At 38.2% G+C, this 21873-nt stretch overlaps 1 protein-coding gene across 3 annotated transcripts in view; it reads right to left on the bottom strand.

The window, feature by feature from the left end:
• Positions 1-21873, bottom strand: part of KIAA1328 (KIAA1328 ortholog) — a 362831-nt gene that overhangs the window by 57744 nt on the left and 283214 nt on the right. For all 3 annotated transcript variants that reach the window (XM_049901399.1, XM_049901397.1, XM_049901398.1), the window contains one exon: positions 2173-2281. In XM_049901399.1, coding sequence (XP_049757356.1) covers positions 2173-2281 — 109 coding nt within the window. The remainder of the gene's footprint in view (positions 1-2172; positions 2282-21873) is intronic.

Below are 21873 nucleotides of genomic sequence, written 5' to 3'. Positions count from 1 at the left end.
CACTAGCAAGCAGCCATCTAAGATGCATCAATTGGTCTCAATCCACCTGGAGTAAGGGAGAATGAAGAACACCAAAAATATAAGGTAATTATGAGCCCAAGAGACAGAAAGGGTCACATAAACCAGAGACTACATCAGCCTGAGACCAGAAGAACTAGATGGTGCCTGGCTACAACCAATGACTGCCCTGACAGGGAACATAATAGAGAACCCTTGAGGGAGCAGGAGAGCCGTGGGATTAAAAAAAAAAAAAAAGACCAGACTTAATGGTCTGACTGAGACTAGAATGACCCCAGAGGTCATGGTCCCCAGACCTTCTGTTAGCTCAAGACAGGAACCATTCCCAAAGCCAATTCTTCAGACAGGGATTGGACTGGACCAAGGGGTAGAAAATGATACTGGTGAGGAGTGAGCTTCTTGGATCAAGTAGACACATGAGACTACGTGGGCAGCTCCTGTCTGGATACGAGATGAGAGGGCAGAGGGGGATCAGAACCTGGCCGAATGGACATGAAAATAGAGGGTAGAAAGGAGTGTGGTGTCTCATTACGGGGAGAGCAACTAGGAGAGTATAGCAAGGTGTATATAAATTTTTGTATGAGAGACTAACTTGGTTTGTAAACTTTTACTTAAAGCACAATAAAATTTTTTTTAAAAGTGTTAAAAATCTTATTTTAACCTTCAACAATAGGAAAACTCACTGTTTACACCTGAAAATCCAGTTTATCTCCGCCAAATGAATCCCTCAAGGTAAGCTAGGATAGAGTCTCTTTGAGCACAAGTGTTTAGCCACAAGGTTAGGCAACAAAGAGGAAGCCCTGTCGACGTTTCAGAACCACTACTCATTTTGGGACATTGGTAAAATGCCAACCATGGTAGCATTAAAAAACGTAAAAAAAAAAAAAAGGAGTACTGGAGAAAAAATGTGATTAACTAGTTAAATTTTCTTCTGAATGAGTGTGGCCTTAGAAATGGGGTAGGTTATCATTATCAAATATTATGATATTTAATATTATGGCTTTGGAGTCGGAGACACAGGCTCTGCCTTTATTATCTGTGTGAATCAAGTCACTCAATTTCTCTGAGCTTTAGTTTCCTAATTTTTAAAATGGGGTACAACCTCATAAGGTTGTGATGTAGATTAAATTAGATAATGCATACAAAGGGCTTGGCACAGTGCTGGGCACAGACTAGAGGCTTAATAGATGCCAGCCATTATTATTATCCTCTGTGACAGGATGATTTCTTACAAGTTATTTAAGATGCTTACCCTTCTAGATCCAGAATTGAAGGCATAACAATAAGAGTAGTGATTAGAATGAATACTGGTCCTTAAGGATGCCTAGGCTGGTTTCTGTTGGACAGAATTTCTATAGGCACTGGAGGACAGAGAACAACTCTTTAGGAGGAAGAGATAATGTCTCTTCCTCTTTTGAAGTTACACCAAACCAGAAGGATAAATTTTAGAATACATCTTTAAAATCACCAGATTTGAGATGAACAATTCAGGCATTTTTTAATTTGCAAAGCCAACTGGACTTTGAATTAAGTACAAATTATGTCTTAAGTATCTATAATCATCTGATAAGATGCTAGGAATTTAAGTGGTCAAAACCAATCAGATCCCCAAGGAAACATAAACCAAGTGTTTTGGTATTGCTGTTTATATATTTAGCCTCAAATGCGTAATACGGGAGTTCACTTATTAGACATGAGAAATTTTAAATAACATATTTCTTTCCCTAACTCCAAAAAAGGCTGATAAAATGACTAACCCCCGAAGTGTCTCTGGTTTAATTAAATGTTGACGGTTTTTTATCTGTAGTACAAAAGAAATAATAATTGTCAATATCAATTGGTTTAGTTAGTTAGCCTGAGTGTATAATCATTCCATGAAAAATTGGGGAAGACCTGCTGCAAAGATTTTCTGATGAAGGATAGGATTAGTTTTGAGTTTCTATGAAAATATTTGCCAGTTACCGTTATCAATTAAGAAAGACCATGTATATAGAAAAGGGCACCATGCAGTTCAATCTGGTCAAATCTACATGCTTCAAAATAAGGGCCTCTCTCTTAAATAAGGACTATTAAGAATTCTCAAAAAAAATTTTCCATTCCTCAAGAAATGCTCTCATCTGGAGAATGTTAAACCAAAGAGTCCAAGAAACTTACTGGGAGGTGTCTTGTTGGAATGATGATGTGGCTGTAGTTACAAGCTCCTTTTGGTTTCCTGTTGGCATAGGAGATGTGGACGCATCTTTTCTAACTCCAATCATTGTACCTGTATGAACAATAAAAAGGAAATAACTTTGACATTCAATAAAAGAAAACAGAAAGTCCATTCTGGGATAACTAGAGATTAGAGGGATCCCCAAGTTTCAAAGGTAGGCCATTAGTCACCCCTGAAATGAAATAACGGCAGATAAAAAACTCAGTTATTTTGATTTTGTAAACATCAGAGACCCACACTGCTTTGGTTTAATAAAGCACATTTATACAATAACTAACAAGAGGTTTTGGTTTTAAACCTGATAACCTGTCATATTTCTGCTGATTCGGGTTTACTGTGAAAATGCCCAAAAGGTAGGTTGTTTTATTTTTTCCTTATAACTATCACAGGAAAAGAACTTTTCTATCTCTGGCAACATAGAAAATTCTAGTACTTTGTACGTCCAGGTCCCCCCAAATTAAATTTCTCCCCCTCAAAAAAATTTCAAGATACACATAAATCTTGAATGTTTCTTTCAAAGAGCTTAACGATGGCCTAAAACAGGTGTCTTTTTGGAAAAGATGTTCAACTAACTATTCATTCTACAGCCACAGGCAAATTCCTAAGCAAGAGTTTATCTTCCTAAACTACCAGCTGATTTGGCCTCTGCTCTTTTCTACAAGCAGTGTTTAGTTGATAAAAATTATTTTTCTCTTTTGGAGTGCTAAATAAAAGATAGCATGGACAGAATAACTTCTTAAAACTTATTATTATTATCTTCCAAACAACACAAAATATCCTCCATCTTAGACGATTACAAGAATGTCATTCACAATTTTCTTTTGGTTCCTGGAAAACTTTGCCCAGACTGCTTAAAGAAGTTACTTGGGAAGATCCACTCTTTCTTTGAGGACAGGGTGAGTATTCAAGTAACATGAAGACAGCTTTAAAATGCAGGGAATACCAGGCTCTAAAATGCCAAGAGTACAGGATGCTAATTCTGGGAATGGCCCATTGTAGGTCTGACTGGAGAAAATCAGGCCTAGAGAAGGGCAGAGTCTTATACTTTTGGAGATCAGCATCAAAACACTCACTACTATCTTTGGTATTCAAAAGCTATATATATATTTTTTTAAATAATATTTTATTGTGTTTAAGGTGAAAGTTTACACAGCAAATTAGGTTTCCATTAGGTTCCAGTCTCTACACAAATTATTCAGTGACATTGGTTACATTTTTCACAATATGTCATCATTCTCAATCATTCCATTCTGGTTGTTCTGCTTCTAATGCTCTAGTTTTCCTATCCCCTTACTTTCTCATCTTTGCTTTAGAGTAATATTTGGCCATTTGGTCTCATATAGATGATTTTTAAAGGAGCTCATTATTCACGGTTGATATTCTTTATTTTATGAGCTAATCTGTTATTTAGGTAAAAGGTGACCTCAAGGGATAATTCTATTTTAAGGTTTAAAGCCATCTTAGGGTGATAGTCTCAGGGAGTTCTCTAATCTCAACTGGTCCAGTGAGTCTGGACTTTTTAAGTGAGGGATGTGTGTGTGAGGGTCGGGGAGGAATACACTCCTGAGAACGTAGATACTTATCTTCGGTGATGGGAGAGGGAGCATCAAGTGTGGGTGAAGTGCACACAGCTTGACCAAGGTAAATGATATCACTAAGAAGTACACGAGAGCAAAGGGCGTTTTTGATGCAAGGACACCAACAACAACCAAAAAATATGAGTGTGGTTACACAAATATATATATACAGGCATACATGTATATGGGTATGAATATGTAGGCATGTATGTATGCACAGACAGATGAATCTATGGGCATATGTATATACAGGTATGTGTGTGCATGCATGTATATCCATATATATAATAAACCACATAGGGGACACAGTGACAGACATTTCTCAGACATAACCAAATGTCTCACAGATTGGTTTTCTGGGTTTAGAGGCTTACAACCATAGTCTCGTGGGACAACTCAGTTAACTGGCATAATATTGTTCTTAAAGTATATGTTCTGCATCTCAATGTGGTGAATAGTGTTCGGGTGTTAAAAGCTTGTGAGCAGCCATCTATGATACAACTGTTGCTCTCTACTAGTCCAGAACAAGACAGAAAGCAGCAAACCAAAGATTCAGAGAAGGAAGTAGTCTACAGGACTAATAGTCTACACAAACCACAGCCTCATCTACGCTAAGACGAGAAGAACTAGATGGTGCCTGGCAACCACTACCAACAGTTCTAATCAGGGCTATGATAGATGGATCCTGACAGAATGGGCAAAAAATATGGAATAGAACCCAAAAGCTATATTCTTAATATACACTGTTGTCTATTATGTAGAGATGTAAAACCAGCCATTTAAATGCACAATTCAGCTCTCCTGTATAAACAGACCTGTTTGGTCATTAACCCAAATGAGTACATACTCATACTAGACATAAACTCTAGCAGTTCATAGAGTCTATTCAGTCAGTAAATATTTACTGAGTACCTAATTATAGGCAAGGGCCAGCAACAGGATTAAGTTTAGGCATAGTTTATGGGGTAGGGAAGGAAAGTGTGAGAGTAAGAAAATGAGACACAATCCAGTAAAGAAACATAAATAACACAAGGTAATATAAGAGAATAATATGTGCCAGGCATCTTCTAAGCTCTTTATATATATTAATTCTTTTTTAAGAAAAACAGCTTCTCTGAGATATACTTTACTCATTTTAAGCATACAGTTTGATAAACAGTAGTAAATTAATATATACTGTCATGAAATCAAGACCATAATCCTAGTTTTTAAAATGTTTTCATTAATTCTTACAATCAAATTTTATAAGACTTTCTCACTCCACAAAGTCCCCTTGTGCCCATCTGTAGTCAATCCTTGCTCCCTACCTGGGTCTGCTCCTACCCCCCTCCAGCACTATCTCTATGATTTTGCCTTTTCATGAAATTAATTCTTTTTATCATCATAAAAACTCCTTGCAATAGATACTATTTTTATATATAATTTACAGATAAGGAAAATAAGCTATAGAAGACTACATGACCTGCCCAAGGTCACAATGCTAGTAATAATGGAGCTAGTATTTATGTCCAGACAATCCGATGTCAGAGTTTTCACCATTATGCTACACTGTCATAATAAATGGTATAAGAAGTCTGAGGAATTCAGAAGTGAGAAAGATCACATCTGGCTATAGGATTAGGGAAGATTTAATGCAGGATGTGGAATTTTGGTAAGAAGAATGAGCAGCATAAAATGAGGACAGAGAAACTTACATTAGCAAAAGCATTAACAAACTCAAGGCTAAATATTTAATTTATTCAGGAAATATTTATTGAACATCACTGTATCCTTGCACCTTGCTAATAGCTTTAAATCACTCTACATGCTTTATCTCATTAATCCATACAACAATCTTTAAATTATATCATTGTCCTCATTTTATAGATAAGGAAGCAGAAACTTTGAAAAGGTCAAGTAGCATGTCCAATATCACACAGCTAGTAAGAGCTGGGCTGTGTTTTGAATGCAATCAAAGTCTTTTTGACTCTGTATTACAAATGCTTAACCATTATGTTTCATGGCCTCAAAAATATAACAAAACAATGACAACAACAACTAAAAAAAGAAAACCAAACTGGTCTTTGGAAAGATTAATCTTGTGGCAGAATTTAGAATAGAGTGGAACAGAGAATTAAGGCAGATAAAAGCAGTTCACTACTAATACAATTGTCAGGGTAGAATTCTGGGTGATGTAAGGGGAAATTTAAATGGGTAAATAGGAATAGAAACAACTGAAAGAGATTTGTAACTAGCTGGCTGTAAGAAAGAAGGGTGAGGTGTGAGGGAAGAAGAAATGCCCAGAAGCAATGATATGATATGAGTAGCAATAGGATATAAATATATTTTCAGTCACCAACACAGAATCCACCACTCGTCTGTCAGTTTGTTATACTGTCATGGATTATGTATTGCTGGATACTGGAAGCTATGTCACTGGTATTTCAAATACCACAGGGTTACCCAGGGTGGACAGATTTCAGCTGAGCTTCCAGACTGAGACAGACTAGAAAGAAGGACTTGGTGATCTACTTCTAAAACAACTTGTCACTGAAAACCTTATGAATAGCCGAGGAACACTGTCTGATATAGTGCCAGAAGATGAGCCCCACAGGTTGGAAGGCACTCAAAAGACAACTGGGGAAGAGCTGCATCCTTAGAGTAGACCTTAATGATGGAGATGGAGTAAAGCTTTTGGGGCCTTTATTTGCTTATGTGGCATGACTCAAAACGAGAAGAAACAGCTGCAAACATCTATTAATAGAATGTGGATTGAAGCCTGGAAAATTGAATTTATCAAAAATGAAACATAACACTTGCCAAGATAGATATCCTAGGCGTTTGTGAGCTGAAATGGACTGGTATTGGCTATTTTGAATCAGAAAATCATATGGTCTACTATGCCAGGAATGACAAATTGAAGAGGAATGGCATCACGTTCATTGTCAAAAAGAACATTTTAAGATCTAACCTGAAGTACAATGCTGTCAGTGACAGGACAATATCCTACACCTATAAGGAAGACCAGTTAATACGACTATTATTCAAATTTACAAACTACTAATGCCAAAGATGAAGAAATTGAAAATTTTTACCAACCTCTGCAGTCTGAAATTGATCAAACATGCAATCAAGATGCATTGATAGTTACTGGTGATTGGAATGTGAAAGTCGGAAACAAAGAAGAAAGATCAGTACTTGGAAAATATGGCCTCGATGACAGAAATGATGCTGGAGATCGCATGATAGAATTTTGCAAGACCAACAACATATTCATTGGAAATAGCTTTTTTCCGCAACACAAACAGCGGCTATACATGTGGACCTCGCCACATGCAACACACAGGAATCAAATAGACTACATCGATGGAAAGAGATGATGGAGAAGCTCAATATCATCAGTCAGAACAAGGCCAAAGGCAGACTGTTGAACAGACCATCAATTGCTCATAGGCAACTTTAAGCTGAAGCTGAAGAAAATTAAAACAAGTCCGGGAGAGCCAAAGCACGACCTTGCGTATATTCCACCTGAATTTACAGACCATCTCAAGAATGGATTTGATGCACTGAACACTAAAGACCACAGACCAGACAAGTTGTGGGACGACATCAAGGACATCATACATGAAGAAACCAAAAGGTTATGAAAAAGATGGGGAAGAAAGAACAGAATGGATGTAAGAAGAAACTCTGAAACTTGCTCTTGAACATAGAGTAGCTAAAGTGAATGGCAGAAATGATGAAGTAAAAGAGATGAAAAGAAGATTTCAAAGAAAGGCTCGAGAAGACAAAGTAAAGTATTATAAGAAATGTGCAAAGACCTGGAGTTAGAAAACCAAAAGGGAAGAACACACCGGCATTTCTCAAGCTGAAAGAACTAAAGAAAAAATTCAAGCCTCAAGTTCCAATATTGAAGAATTCCATGGGCAAAATATTGAATGACGTGGGAAGCAACAAAAGAAGATGGAAGGAATACACACAGTCACTGTACCCAAAAGAATTGGTCGATGTTCAGCCATTTCAGGAGGTAGCAAACGATCAAGAACCAATGGTACCGAAGGAAGAAAGTCCAAGCTGCAGTGAAGGCACTGGCAAAAAACAAGGCTCCAGGAATTGATGGAATACCAATTGAGATATTTCAAGAAATGGATGCAATGCTGGAAGTGCTCACTCATCTATGCCAAGAAATTTGGAAGACAGCTACCTGGCGAGCCAACTGGAAAAGATTTACATCTGTGACCATTCCAAAGAAGGTGATCAAACAGAATGCAGAAATTATGGACAATATCATTAATATCACCCACAAATAAAATTTTGATGAATTAAAAAAAAATAAAAACAGCCAAACAAACAAAAAACATTTGTAGTAGTACATCGAGAGAAAACTGCCAGAAATTCAGGTTGGACTGAGAAGAGTATATGGAAAGAGGGATATCATTGCTGATGTTGGATGGATCTTGGCTGAGAGCAGACAATACCAGAAAGATGTTTACCTACGCTTTACTGACTATGCGAAGGCACTCGACTGTGTGGGTCATAACAAATTATGGATAACGTTGCGAAGAATAAGAATTCCAGAATACATACTTGTGCTTATGAGGAACCTGTACATAGACCAAGAGGCAGGCATTCGAACAGAAGAAGGGGAGACGATGTGGTTTAAAATCAGGCAAGGTGTGCACCAGGGTCGTATCCTTTCACCATACTTCATTCAATCTGCATGCCGAGCAAATAATTTGAGAAACTGGACTACTTGAAGAAGAATGCTGCATCAGGATTGGAGGAAGACTCATTAACAACCTGTGATACGTGGATGACACAACCTTGTTTTTGGAAAGTGAAGAGGACTTGAAACTCTGATGAAGATCAAAGACTACAGCCTTCAGTATGGACTGCACTTCAACATAAAGAAAACAAAATCCTCATAACTGGACCAGTAAGTAACATCATGAAAGACGGAGAAAATACTGAAGTTGTATAGGATTTCATTTTACTGGATCCACAATCATTGCCATGGAAGTAGCAGTCAAGAAATCAAATGACATGTTGCATTGGGAAAATATACTGCAAAAGATCTCTTTAAAGTGTTTAAAAGTAAAAGGATCACTTTGAATACTGAGGTGTACCTGATCCAAGCCACGGTATCGTCAATCACCTCATATGCATGTGAAATCTGGACAGTGAATAAGGACAACTGAAGAAGAATTGATGCCTGTGAATTATGGTGTTGGTGAAGAATATTAAATATACCATGGATTGACAGAAGAATGAACAAGTGTGTCTTGGAAGAAGTATAGCCAGATGCTCCTTAGAAGTGAGGATGGCGAGACTTCATCTCATACACTGTGGACATGTTATCAGGAGGTTCCAGTCTCCGGAGAAAGACATCATGCTTGGTAAAGCTAGAAGGTCAGCAAAAAAGAGGAAGACCCTCAATGAGATGGACTGACACGGTGGGTGCAAAAACGAGCTCAAACATTGCAATGATTGTGAAGATGATGCAGGGCCGGGCAGTGTTTCGTTCTGTTGTACACAGGATCACTATGAGTTGGAACCAACCTGATGGCACCTAGCAACAACAACATCACAGAAAACACGACCATTAGACACCCAGTCTTTATTTTCCTGTTTTGGTGCTTCTGTCAAAAGTTTGGTTGAGACAACTGACATTTGATGGGGACAATTTAAGGAAAGAATTCTTAACAGAGGGTTCAGGGTCCTCTATAAAATCCACAGATGGACTTCAGTAGTGTATTAATTCCTCATAATCGTAAGAACAACAACGTGCTTATTTATTTTTTGGGGGGGGAAGGGTCCAGGGGTCCACTGCTTTCATCAAGTTATCAAAGGGGATGGGACTCCAAAAAGATTAAGAATAATTTCTAAGGCATAGGAAAAGTTTAACTATTCCTTTTTCTTAATTCTCTAAGCTCTATTCTTTATTAAGTTTCCAGAAAGCTACATACAAAAAACCAAAACCAAATCCATTCCTATCGAGTTGATTCCGTCTCACAGCGACCCTACAGCACAGAGCAGTACTGCCCCAGATGGTTTCCAATGAGCTGCTGGTGGATTTGAACTCCCGACCTTTTGGTTAGCAGCTGGACTCTTAACCACTGCACCACCAGGGCTTCAACAATTACATATAGTTATGCATATACACAGAACTAAATATACCTATGTATTTATACACACGCACACACATAAAACGAATATGTATGCTTTTTAAAGATAAAAGTGTTGATGATGATACAATCAATTAACCATTGCCAAACCCAAGGTTCTGAAGATTTAACCCTATGTTTTGGCCTACAAGTTTATGCTTTTGCTCTTATAATAAGCTGTTGATCCATTTTGAGTTAATTTTTGTATATGGTATGAGGTAAGGGTTGTTAATTTCAAAATGCCTTATTTTACCTTCAATTAAAAAAATTTATTGTGGTTAAATACATATAACAAACATTTGCCAATTCAACAATTTTTACATGTACAATTCAGTGACATTGATCTCGTCACCATGTTGTGTAACCATCAGCACTGTTTCTAAATTATCCCGTAATTGTTAACAGAAAGTCAGTGCCCCCAAAGCAAAAACTTGCCCTTTCCTCTTCTCTCAACCCCTGGTAACCACTAATAAACCGTGGTCTCTACACATTTGCCTATTTCATATAAATGGAATCATACCATATTTGTCCTTTTGTAACTTATTTCACATAGCATAATGTCTTTCTTTTTAATGCAGGCATTTCAACAGATGCAGAAAAAAAGATTTCATGAAATTCAACACTATTTATGATAAAAATTCTAAACAAAGTAGGAGAAAACTTTTTCAAGCTGATAAGGGGCATTTACATAAAACTATAGCTAAAATCATACTAAAGGGTGAAAGACTGTTTTCCCTATTAGATAGAGAACAAAGCATAGAAGTCTACTTTTACCATTTTATTCAACATTGTGACCCACTGCCATCGAGTAGATGCTGACTCATAGCAATGCTGTAGGACAGACTAGAACTGCCCCATAGGGTTTCCAAGGCTATAAACCTTTATGAAAGCAGATGGCTACATTTTTCTCCTACAGAGCAGCTGGGGGGTTGTAACCGTCAAACTTTTCGTTAGCAGCCAAGCACTTAACCACTGTGCAACCAGGGTTTGGTAAAGTAGATCAGTGAAAAAGAGGAAGACTCTCAACAAGATGAACTGACACAGTGGCTGCAACAATGGGCTCAAACATAGCAATGACTGTGAGGATGGCACAGGACCAGGCAGTGTATCGTTCTATTGTACACAGGGTTGCTATGAGTTGGAACCAACTAGATGGCACCTAACAACAACAACATTCAACACTGTAATAAAAGACAAGCCAGTATAATATAACAAGAAGAGAAACACAAGCCATAAAGATCAGAAAAGAAGAAGTAAACTGCCATTATTAGCAGATGATACAATTGTGTACATACAAAAGTCTACGGATTCAACAATAACAAAAACAAAACAAAAACCATTAGAATGAATAAGGTAATTTAGCAAGGTCACAGGATATAAAGTTAATATACAAAAAACCAACTGTGTTTAACTGCTAGCAGCAAACCATTATAAAATGAATAAAAAAAAAAACTTATAATAGCATCAAAGGATGAAATACCTAGTATGAAATTTAATGAAAGACCTCTACACTGGGAAGTATAAAACACTGTTTAGAGAAATTAAATAACCAAAGTAAGCAGATCGTGAACTAGATGACTGAATACTGTTAAGATGTGAATTCTCCTCAACTTGATTACTAAAGAGTCAAGGTAATCCCAATCCCAACCTCACTGGGTTTTTGTTTTGATTTGCTTTTTCACCTGTGGAAGAAGCTAGTTCTAAAATTTATATGTAAATGCCAAGAACCTAGAATATCTAAAGCAATTAAAAGTATTTCAAGATTTACTACAAAGTATTAAAAATAAGTAAATAGGTTAGTGAAAAAAAGTTCTAAAAATATACCCAAACATCCCCCATGTGTCTGTCAGTTTGTCGTACTGTGGGGGCTTGTGTGTTGCTGTGAGGCTGGAAGCTATGCCACTGGTATTCAGATACCAGCAGGGTCACCCACGGAGGACAGGTTTCAGCTGAGCTTCCAGACTAAGACAGACTAGGAAGAAGGACCCAGCAATATACTTCTGAAAAGCATTAGCCAGTGAAAACCTTATAAATAGCAGCAGAATATTGTCTGATACAGTGCTGGAAGATGAGCCCCCCAGGTTGGAGGGCACTCAAAAGATGACTGGGGAAGAGCTGCCTCCTCAAAGTAGAGTCAACCTTAATGATGTGGATGGAGTAAAGCTTCCAGGACCTTCATTTGCTGATGTGGCACAACTCAAAATGAGAAGAAACAGCTGCAAACATCCATTAATAATTGGAACCTGGGATGTACGAAGTATGAATCTAGGAAAATTGGAAATCATCAAAAATGAAATGGAACACATAAACATCAACATCCTAGGCATTAGTGAGCTGAAATGGACTGGTATTGGCCATTTTGAATTGGACAATCATATAGTCTACTATGCTGGAAGTGACAACTTGAAAAGGAATGCTGTTGCACTCATCGTCAAAAAGAACGTTTCAAGATTTATCCTGAAGTACAATGCTGTCAGTGATAGGATAATATCCATATGCCTACAAGGAAGACCAGTTAATACAACTATTATTCAAATTTACGAACCAACCACTAGGGCCAAAGATGAAGAAATACAAGATTTTTATCAGCTGCTGCAGTCTGAAATTGATCGAACATGCAATCAAGATGCATTGATAATTACTGGCAATTGGAATGCAAAAGTTGGAAACGAAGAAGGATCAGTAGTTGGAAAATATGGCCTTGGTGATAGAAACAATGCTGGAGATTGAATGATAGAATTTTGCAAGACCAACGACTTCTTCATTGCAAATACCTTCTTTCACCAACATAAACAGCGACTATACACATGGACCTTGCCAGATGGAACACACAGAAATCAAATTGACTGTATCTGTGGAAAGAGATCATGGAAAAGCTCAATATCATCAGTCAGAACAAGGCCAGGGGCCGACTGTGGAACAGACCATCAATTGCTCATATGCAAGTTCAAGCTGAAACTGAAGAAAATCAGAGCAAGTCCACAAGAGCCAAAATATGACCTTGATATCCCACCTGAATTTAGAGACCATCTGAAGAATAGATATGACGCATTGAACACTAGTGACCACAGACCAGACAAGTTGTGGAATGACATCAAGGACATCATCCATGAAGAAAGCAAGAAGTCACAGAAAAGACAGGAAAGAAAGAAAAGACCTAGATGGATGTCAGAGGAGACTCTGAAACTTGCTCTTGAGCATCGAGTAGCTAAAGCAAAAGGAAGAACTGATGAAGTAAAAGAACTGAACAGAAGATTTCAAAGGGCCTCTCAAGAAGACAAAGTATTATAATGACATGTGCAAAGAGCTGGAGATGGAAAACCAAAAGGGAAAAACACGCTCGGCGTTTCTCAAGCTAAAAGAACTGAGGAAAAAATTCAAGCCTTGAGTTGCAATAGTGAAGGATTCCATGGGGAAAATATTAAATGACACAGGAAGCATCAAAAAAAGATGGAAGGAATACACAGAGTCATTATACCAAAAAGAATTAGTCGATATTCAACCATTTCAAGAGGTGGCATATGATCAGGAACCGATGGTACTGAAGGAAGAAGTCCAACATGCTCTGAAGGCATTGGCAAAAAACAAGGCTCCAGGAATTGATGGAATATCAATTGAGATGTTTCAACAAACAGATGCAGTGCTGTAGGTGCTCACTTGTCTATGCCAAGAAATATGGAAGACAGCTTCCTGGGCAACTGACTGGAAGAGATCCATATTTATGCCTATTGCCAAGAAAGGTGATCGAACCGAATGTGGAAATTATAGAACAATATCGTTAATATCACAAGCAAGCAAAATTTTGCCGAAGATCATTCAAAAACGGCTGCAGCAGGGAACTGCCAGAAATTCAGGCTGGTTTCAGAAGAGGACGTGGAACCAGGGATATCATTGTTGATGTCAGATGGATCCTGGCGGAAAGCAGAGAATACCAGAAGGATGTTTACCTGTGTTTTATTGACTATGCAAAGGCATTCGACTGTGTGGATCATAACAAGCTATGGATAACACTGCGAAGAATGGGAATTCCAGAACGCTTCATCGTGCTCATGATGAAGCGTTCTGGATCCACCTTTACATGGATCAAGAGGCAGCTGTTTGGACAGAACAAGGGGATACTGATTGGTTTAAAGTCAGGGAAGGTGTGCATCAGGGTTGTATTCTTTCACCATACCTATTCAATCTGTATGCTGAAAAAATAATATGAGAAGCTGGACTATACGAAGAAGAACGGGGCATCAAGATCGGAGGAAGACTCAATAACAACCTGCGTTATGCAAATGACACAACTTTGCTTGCTGAAAGTGAAGAGGACTTGAAGCACTTACTAATGAAGATCAAAGACCATGGCCTTCAGTATGGATTACACCTCAACATAAAGAAAACAAAAATCCTCACAACTGGACCAACGAGCAACATCATGATAAACAGAGAAAAGATTGAAGTTGTCAAGGATTTCATTTTACTTGGATCCACAATCAACAGCCATGGAAGCAGCAGTCAAGAAATCAAAAGACGCATTTCACTGGGCAAATCTGCTGCAAAAGACCTCTTCAAAGTGAAGAGCAAAGATATCACCCTGAAGACTAAGGTGCACCTGACCCAAGCCATGGTATTTCCAATCACATCATATGCATGTGAAAGCTGGAACAATGAATAATAAGGAAGACCAAAGAAGAGTTGACGCCTTTAAATTGTGGTGTTGGCGAAGAATATTGAATATACCATGGACTGCCAAAACAATGAACGAATCTGTCTTAGAAGTGCAGCCAGAAGGCTCCTTAGAGGCAAGGATGGCGAGACTGCGTCTTACACACTTTGGACATGTTGTCAGGAGGGATCAGTCTCTGGAGAAGGACATCATGCTTGGCAGAGTACAGGGTCAGCAGAAAAGAGGAAGACCCTCAATGAGGTGGATTGAAACAGTGGCTGCAACAATGAGCTCAAGCATAACAATGATTGTAAGGATGGCGCAGGACCAGGCAGTGTTTCATTCTCTTGTGCATAGGGTCCCTATGAGTCAGAACCGACTCAATGGCACCTAAGAACAACAACATACCCAAACATATATGAGCAAATGATTTTTAGTAAAGGTGCTATGGCAATTAACACGGGAAAAGAAAAGTCTTTTTAACGAATGGTGCTGAAATAACTACGTTTATCTGTATGGGGAAAAGTGAACCTTAACCCCTACCTCACTCTCTACATAAAAATTAACTAGAGATGGATCACAGCTCTGAACATAAAAGCTAAAACTATAAAGCTTCTAGAAGAAAACACAGGAGAGTATCTTCATTACCTTGACATAAGCTAAAATTTCTTAGAAAGGGCACAAAAGAAAGTAACCATTAAAAGAAATGATGAATGGTTCTCATGGCAAAGGAGGCAGTTATTCATGGGGGCAATTAGCCACACATTCCATATCCTCCTCTTATTCCTGACTCTCCTTCTTCCTCTGTTGTTCCAGGTGAATAGAGACCAATTGTTGTGCTTTGGATGGCCGTTTGCAAGTTTTTAAGACCCAGGTGTTACACACTGAATTAAGAGATAGAACAGAGCCACTAAACAAGTTATTAGGGCAATTAACTGGGATGTCCCATGAAACCATGACCCTAAACCTCCAAACCAAGAAACCAAATCCCATGAGGTTTTTGGTTGTACATAATCAGCCTCATCAGCTACAACTTATTGACAGCAATTACGATAATCAGCGGTACAATAATTGGCCTCCTTTGCCGTGAGACCAGATGAAGTGGATGGTGCCTGGCTACCATTACTGAACATTTTGATCAAAGATTCCATAGAAGAACCTCGATCCAAAGGGAAATGCAGAACAGAATTTCTAATTCTCATGGGCTCCAGGCTTCCTGGAGCCATGAAGTTTGGATCAACCCCTGAAACTATTGCCCTGAATCTTGAAACCTTAAATAAAAAATATCCCCTCAAATCCTCTTACTACCAAACAATAGTTTAGCTTAACAGTAAAAAATGTCTGCCTTGAGCATTATGCTCTTTTAAGAACTATCTACATGGGATCAAATTGACAACAGCAACTCAAATGATTAGATAGGAACCTTAGGGGGCAGTGCAGTTATGTTAATGGGGGAGAACAATTCAGAAAAGGAGGGTGAGAATGGTTACCCAACTGGAAGAATGTAATCAATGTCACTAAACAGTACATGTAAAAACTGTTGAACTGTCATATATTTAGCTGTGTATATTCTTGACAACAATAAATAAAATTATATTTAAAAACTGATAAATTGGATGTCATGAAAATTAAAAATGTCTACTTATCAAAAGGTACTGTTGAGAAATGAAAAATGTAAGCTACAGTCTGGGAGGGAATATTCTCATTGCATATATCTGACAAAGGACTGGTGTTCATAATATATAAAGAACTTCCATAAATAATAAAGACAACCCAATTTAAAAAACAAACCCAATAAAAAAGTTATAAACCTGAATAGACATAAGAAGATATAAGGCCAATAAACACATTGTTATATAGTGAATTACGTCTCCCCCAAAAGATATGTTGAAGTCATAACCCCTGTACCTGTGACCTTGTTTGGGAAGATAGGGTTTTTCTTTACAAATCATCATTTAAGTTATCCCATAGTAGGGTGATTCCTAGTCCTAATTCCTTCTGAGTTGTGTCTTATAAAAGGGGAGAGCAAACATAGAAAGTCGTGCACAGGGGGAAGACACCATGTGAAGGTACATCTACAAGCAGCTCCAAGGGTTACCAGTAGCCACTAGAAGCTAGGAGAGAGGCATGGAAAAGTTCCTCTCATAAAGACTTCAGAAGGAATTTACACTGCCAATATCCTGATTTAGACTTCTAGGCCCCAAACTGTGAGAAAATAAATTTCTATTCTTCAGGGTTACCCGCTTTGTGGTATTTTTTTTTTTTTAATGGCAGCCCTAGGAAACTAAGACACACATGAAAAGGTGCTCAACATTATTAGTCATCGGCTAGTCATCAGGCAAAACCTAATTAAAACCTCTGTGAGATACTTTATATCCACTAGAAAAGGTGAAGTTAAAAAGATTGAGGATGGTGAGAACATGGAGCATTGGAACTCTCATAGATTGCTGGTACAAGTATAAACTGTTACAATCACTTTGGCAAACTCTTAGTTTCTTATAAACATAAAACACAAATGAACATAAATGAAAATATAGCCATATCCATAAAAGACTTGTGAGAGGATATTATGCTTCATAACAGCTCCAAGCTGAAAACAAGCCAAGCGTTTATCAAAAGATGAATGGATAAACACAGCACGGCATATTCATCAAGTGGAATACTACTTGGTAATAAAAATGAACACACTGATACATGCAACGTGGATGTATCTCAAAAACATGGTAACTGAAAGAAGCCAGAGGCAAATCAGATGTACCGTAGGATTCTATTTTTATGAGGTTCAAGAACTTGTAAAACTAACCTATAGTGACAGAAATCAGCCTCTGGGGTAGGGGTAGGAGATTGGCTGGAAGGAGCATGAAATAGCTCTTATGGATGGTGGAAATATATCTTAACGGGGTGGTGGTTACATTGGTGTACACAACTGTCAAAGTTCAGCATACTGTACACTTAAAACCTGTGCCATTTTATTGTATATAAATCAAACCTCAATTAGAATAAAAGGAGATGAAAAGAACCGCCATAGTCTTCTTGACCCCCAAGGCAATGCTGTTTTATGACCCCATTCTACTGATTTGTCTTTGACATTACCAATCAATCACCATAAGGACTTGGAAGGAGCAAGCACATATATTGCTTAAATCACTAAACAATCGCAGGCACTGAGCTCAAAAGGTCTAATTGATTAGGTCCTTATTTTGGGAAAATGGGGCAAGGACACAGAAGGAAGAATCAACACATGCAAATACAAAGAACCTAGAATATCTACAACAACAATTCATTCAACATATATATAATAATCCCCTATCACGTGTTAAGCAATGTTCTAGGAGATGGGATATAGCCTATGTAAATAAATATATATAATAAATAAGTAAATTATGTAGTGTGTTGAGAGACTATACTTCTTTCCATTGTTTAGGATGGAAAGCGCAGATCCTCTGGTTTAAGTGACAATGTTCCATATATGGCAGCTTCAACTTGTAAGCTGGTCTCTTGCATTTGAATCCGCTTTTTGAGTGGACTGGTCAGGACTATTTATTCTACACATCAGGGCATATTCATAGTCCTGTACTATGCTTGACTTCTGTGCTCTGTTGATAAAGGCGTCAACTTTTAACAAATCTTTCAGCTCAGACTTCTGGAAATTAGAATTAACATCTTGTATTTTTTCCTATGATTAAACATATAATGATGATGATAACGATAAAAGAAAAAAAAAAAAAAAAAGCTCCTTAGAAGCAAAATGGAAATGATTTCTGTAGTTTGGATACTCCAACTTGTTTATTTTGTTAATCACGTCACCTACATGGATCCACCTAGGGCTATAAAGGGCACTCACATCATTGCAAGAACAGGTCACTTAGAGGAACAACGAGGAGCTTATTATTATTCCTCATTTCAGTTGAGTCTACACAAAAACCCTCTTTAATTAAAAGGAAAATCTGTTTGAGAGCCACTTGGGTGGCCCTAACCAGTGACAACGGCTTTATATAGAAGATTATATAAAAAACCCAAAAGACAAAATGAAGGTCATGGTCAATATCATCAGGTAAATCCAAATTACTCTAGGTCTTCTGCAAGTTTTAAGGGGATTCAGAGATCATGCAAGAGGGAAAAACTGGAGGAAGCTTTAAATGTAGCAGGGTGTTTTGGAAGGGTTTTGCAGCATGACCTAGGAATGGGCAGTGCCAAGCCCTGAGGTCTAACATTTTGATCCTCCATGGCCTCACAGCCTCTTGCTAGCCCATCAGCATAATAGGAAAAAATGCCCTCAAGATTGAGGACTCTTATGAAAGGGAATCATGATTTCTCAGGAAGGGGAAGATCTGGGCAAGCTGGGAGAGAATAAGAGTGCTGATGCCTAGGAAGTAAAAAGAGAGGAATGAAGACTGGATTTGTCCAGATTTATGCCCTTGTTCTTGACAAAGTTTAGATGCTACCAAGCAATGTCTCACTGTTGCAATAGCTCAATAAGAACAACTAAAATATAACATGCCAAGCATCGATGAATGAAAAACAACTTCCATTTTAACTGTAATTCTGAAAATGCTGTGCATAGTTTTGCTGGCACAAGTGTATCTGTTGAGAAGAGTCAGGAGTTTTTTTGTTTTTTTTTTTTAACATGTTTAGCTTCAATAAAGTTGACAGAATAGTGAGGAGGATAGGAGAGGTAAAGGATTAAGAGACTGGTAATAAAGATTAATGACCCTGCAGTAAATGTCCTATACAGTCTTAACGACTAAAGGACAGCAACAAAGGACGAAAATAGAAGAAAAGTATATTAAAAAATTCAGACACACTGAAGAGAGGCAAGCAATTAAGGAGGCACTAAGCCAAGCAGTGTAACTTGGGCAGTTAGTGCTAGGTCATTCGTTTTATGATAACAGGGTATCCAAACCAGTGCAGCACACCTTGGCAAGTTTATTTGTCACATTTGGTTGGGTGCCACAACAAATGCCAATGCAGTAACTTTGCCCTGTACTGTACTTCCTGTATACCAGCTCTACAATGGGCAGACTGGCTCAAAGGGGTAGTTTCAGCTCCTTCAGTTATCAAGTAGACCATCATTTTGCTAATGGCTCTGTACTAGAATAAAAGAAGAGAAAAATTTAAGACAGTCTTTCTTATGAGTAGAAAAGAAAGTAATTCCTGTGACTACCTTACAACAAAAAGTCTTTTAAAAAGATTTTTTTATTGCAACACTATAACCCCCATCCCTGCAAAAAAAAAGGGGGGGGGGAGGAGGGGACTAATGAAAAAAAACCATGAGTGAAACCTGTTCCTGAAAACTTTGCAGAATTGTAACAGCTTTCTCTTGGTTCAATTGATTGGTATAGCAACATTATAAAATGACTATTAGGATTCATTGTGCACAACAGAAAGTGCTGAAATGTCAGCAGACTATACAGCAAAAAAGTAATGGGTTCTGAACCCCTGTTAGTCAAAAATGATTTTGTTTCAAATTAGAAATTGATTTTTTTTGGACACAAGCCTTTTCCAGGCTTCCGGCTTCTGTAGCTGAGCCCAGGAGAGATTAACCTCCACCATTGCAAGGGCTGGCCTGATGACACCTTTCTCAAAGTGCCTTTTCAATTGCTGCTTTCTAATGCTGTAGCAGTCTTAACCAATAACACAAGCTATTTGTCCCTTTGCTATTATACTATATTTTTCCATTTTATTTTAGTGCTGACACATAGCACAAATTTGTTGACAGGTTAAGAGAAGACAATGTTAAGCCTTGCATTGTAACCACCACACCATTTTGACTGGTTCTCCACTCTCCAAAGTGCAATGACTAAGAATAGAGGAAGCCGAAGTTAGAGTTTTCTATCTCTGAAGGACTACTAACAAAGAAAGTAAAGAAAATTTATCTCATATAGTAAAAATAGGCCTCCTCAATTTCATTTTTATTTTTGGTAGCAAAGTCTAAAAAGAAGTTTCTAAATTGTCCCAAAGCAATGGAATTCTGTAGAACTTTTGCCTTATTTCAAACATTCTTCTGCTTTGTTTCAAATTGTCGATATTCTCCCTTCAGAAGTTTAGATCAATTACTCATCTCTCAATTATCTAGAAGAGGATTAGCACTTTCTAAATTAATCATAATTAAAACCGAAACACATGACAAAGCTGACAGCAGGCGAGGAAAGGCAGGGAGAGGCAGGCCTAGGCTTGTAAGATCTTTTTACTAAGTACCACCCAATTCTCAAATAATAAATGTGAGAGTAGCTAGACTAGAAAGGTTCTAAAATGTTGGTTACTTAACATCAGACGTAGAAAGATGCTAGCTCAGTGGAAAAAGAGGTAAAAAAGAAAGAAACAGGGCTAATGGTGGTGACAAGAAAGAAAGATGGCTGGGCAAGAGGTGCTGGCAGAAGAGGCTCAGGGACCTTTTTTTTTTTTTTTAATAATTTTTATTGTACTTTAAGTGAAAGTTTACAAATCAAGTCATTCTCTCACATGAAAACTTATATACACCTTGTTACATACTCCCAATTACTCTCCCCCTAATGAGACAGCCCACTCTCTCCCTCCACTCTTTTTTGTGTCCATTTCGCTGGCTTCTCACCCCCCTCTACCATCTCATCTACCCTCCAGGCAGGAGATGCCAGCATACTCTCAAGTGTCCACCTGATCCAAGAAGCTCACTCCTCACCAGCATCCCTCTCCAAGCCATGTCTGAAGAGTTGGATTCGGGAATGGTTCCTGTCCTGGGCCAACAGAAGGTCTGCTGGCCATGACCACGGGGGTCCTTCCAGTCTCAGACTATTAAGTCTGGTCTTTTTATGAGAATTTGGGGTCTGCATCCCACTGCTTTCCTGCTCCCTCAGGGGTTCTCTGTTGTGTTCCCTGTCAGGGTAGTCATCGGTTGTAGCTGGGCACCATCTAGTTCTTCTGGTCTCAGGATGATATAGCCTCTGGTTCATGTGGTCCTTTCTGTCTCTTGGGCTCATAATTACCTTGTATTTTTGGTGTTCTTCATTCTCCTTTGATGCAGGTGGGTTGAGGCCAATTGATGCATCTTAGATGGCTGCTTGCCAGCATTTAAGACCCCAGATGCCACTCTCCAAAGTAGGATGCAGAGTGTTTTCTTAATAGATTTTATTGTGCTAATTGACTTAGATGTCCCCTGAAATCATGGTCCCCAAAACCCTGCCCCTGCTACACTGGCCTTCGAAGTATTCAGTTTATTCAGGAAACTTCTTTGCTTTTGGTTTAGTCCAGCTGTGCTGACCTCCCCTGTATTGTGTGTTGTCTTTCCCTTCACCT

The sequence above is a fragment of the Elephas maximus genome, chromosome 11, assembly GCF_024166365.1.
Source record: "Elephas maximus indicus isolate mEleMax1 chromosome 11, mEleMax1 primary haplotype, whole genome shotgun sequence".
NCBI classification, from domain to species: Eukaryota; Metazoa; Chordata; class Mammalia; order Proboscidea; family Elephantidae; genus Elephas; species Elephas maximus.
Note: the sequence above shows the minus strand (reverse complement) of the source record. Positions and strands in the feature narration are given on the sequence as shown.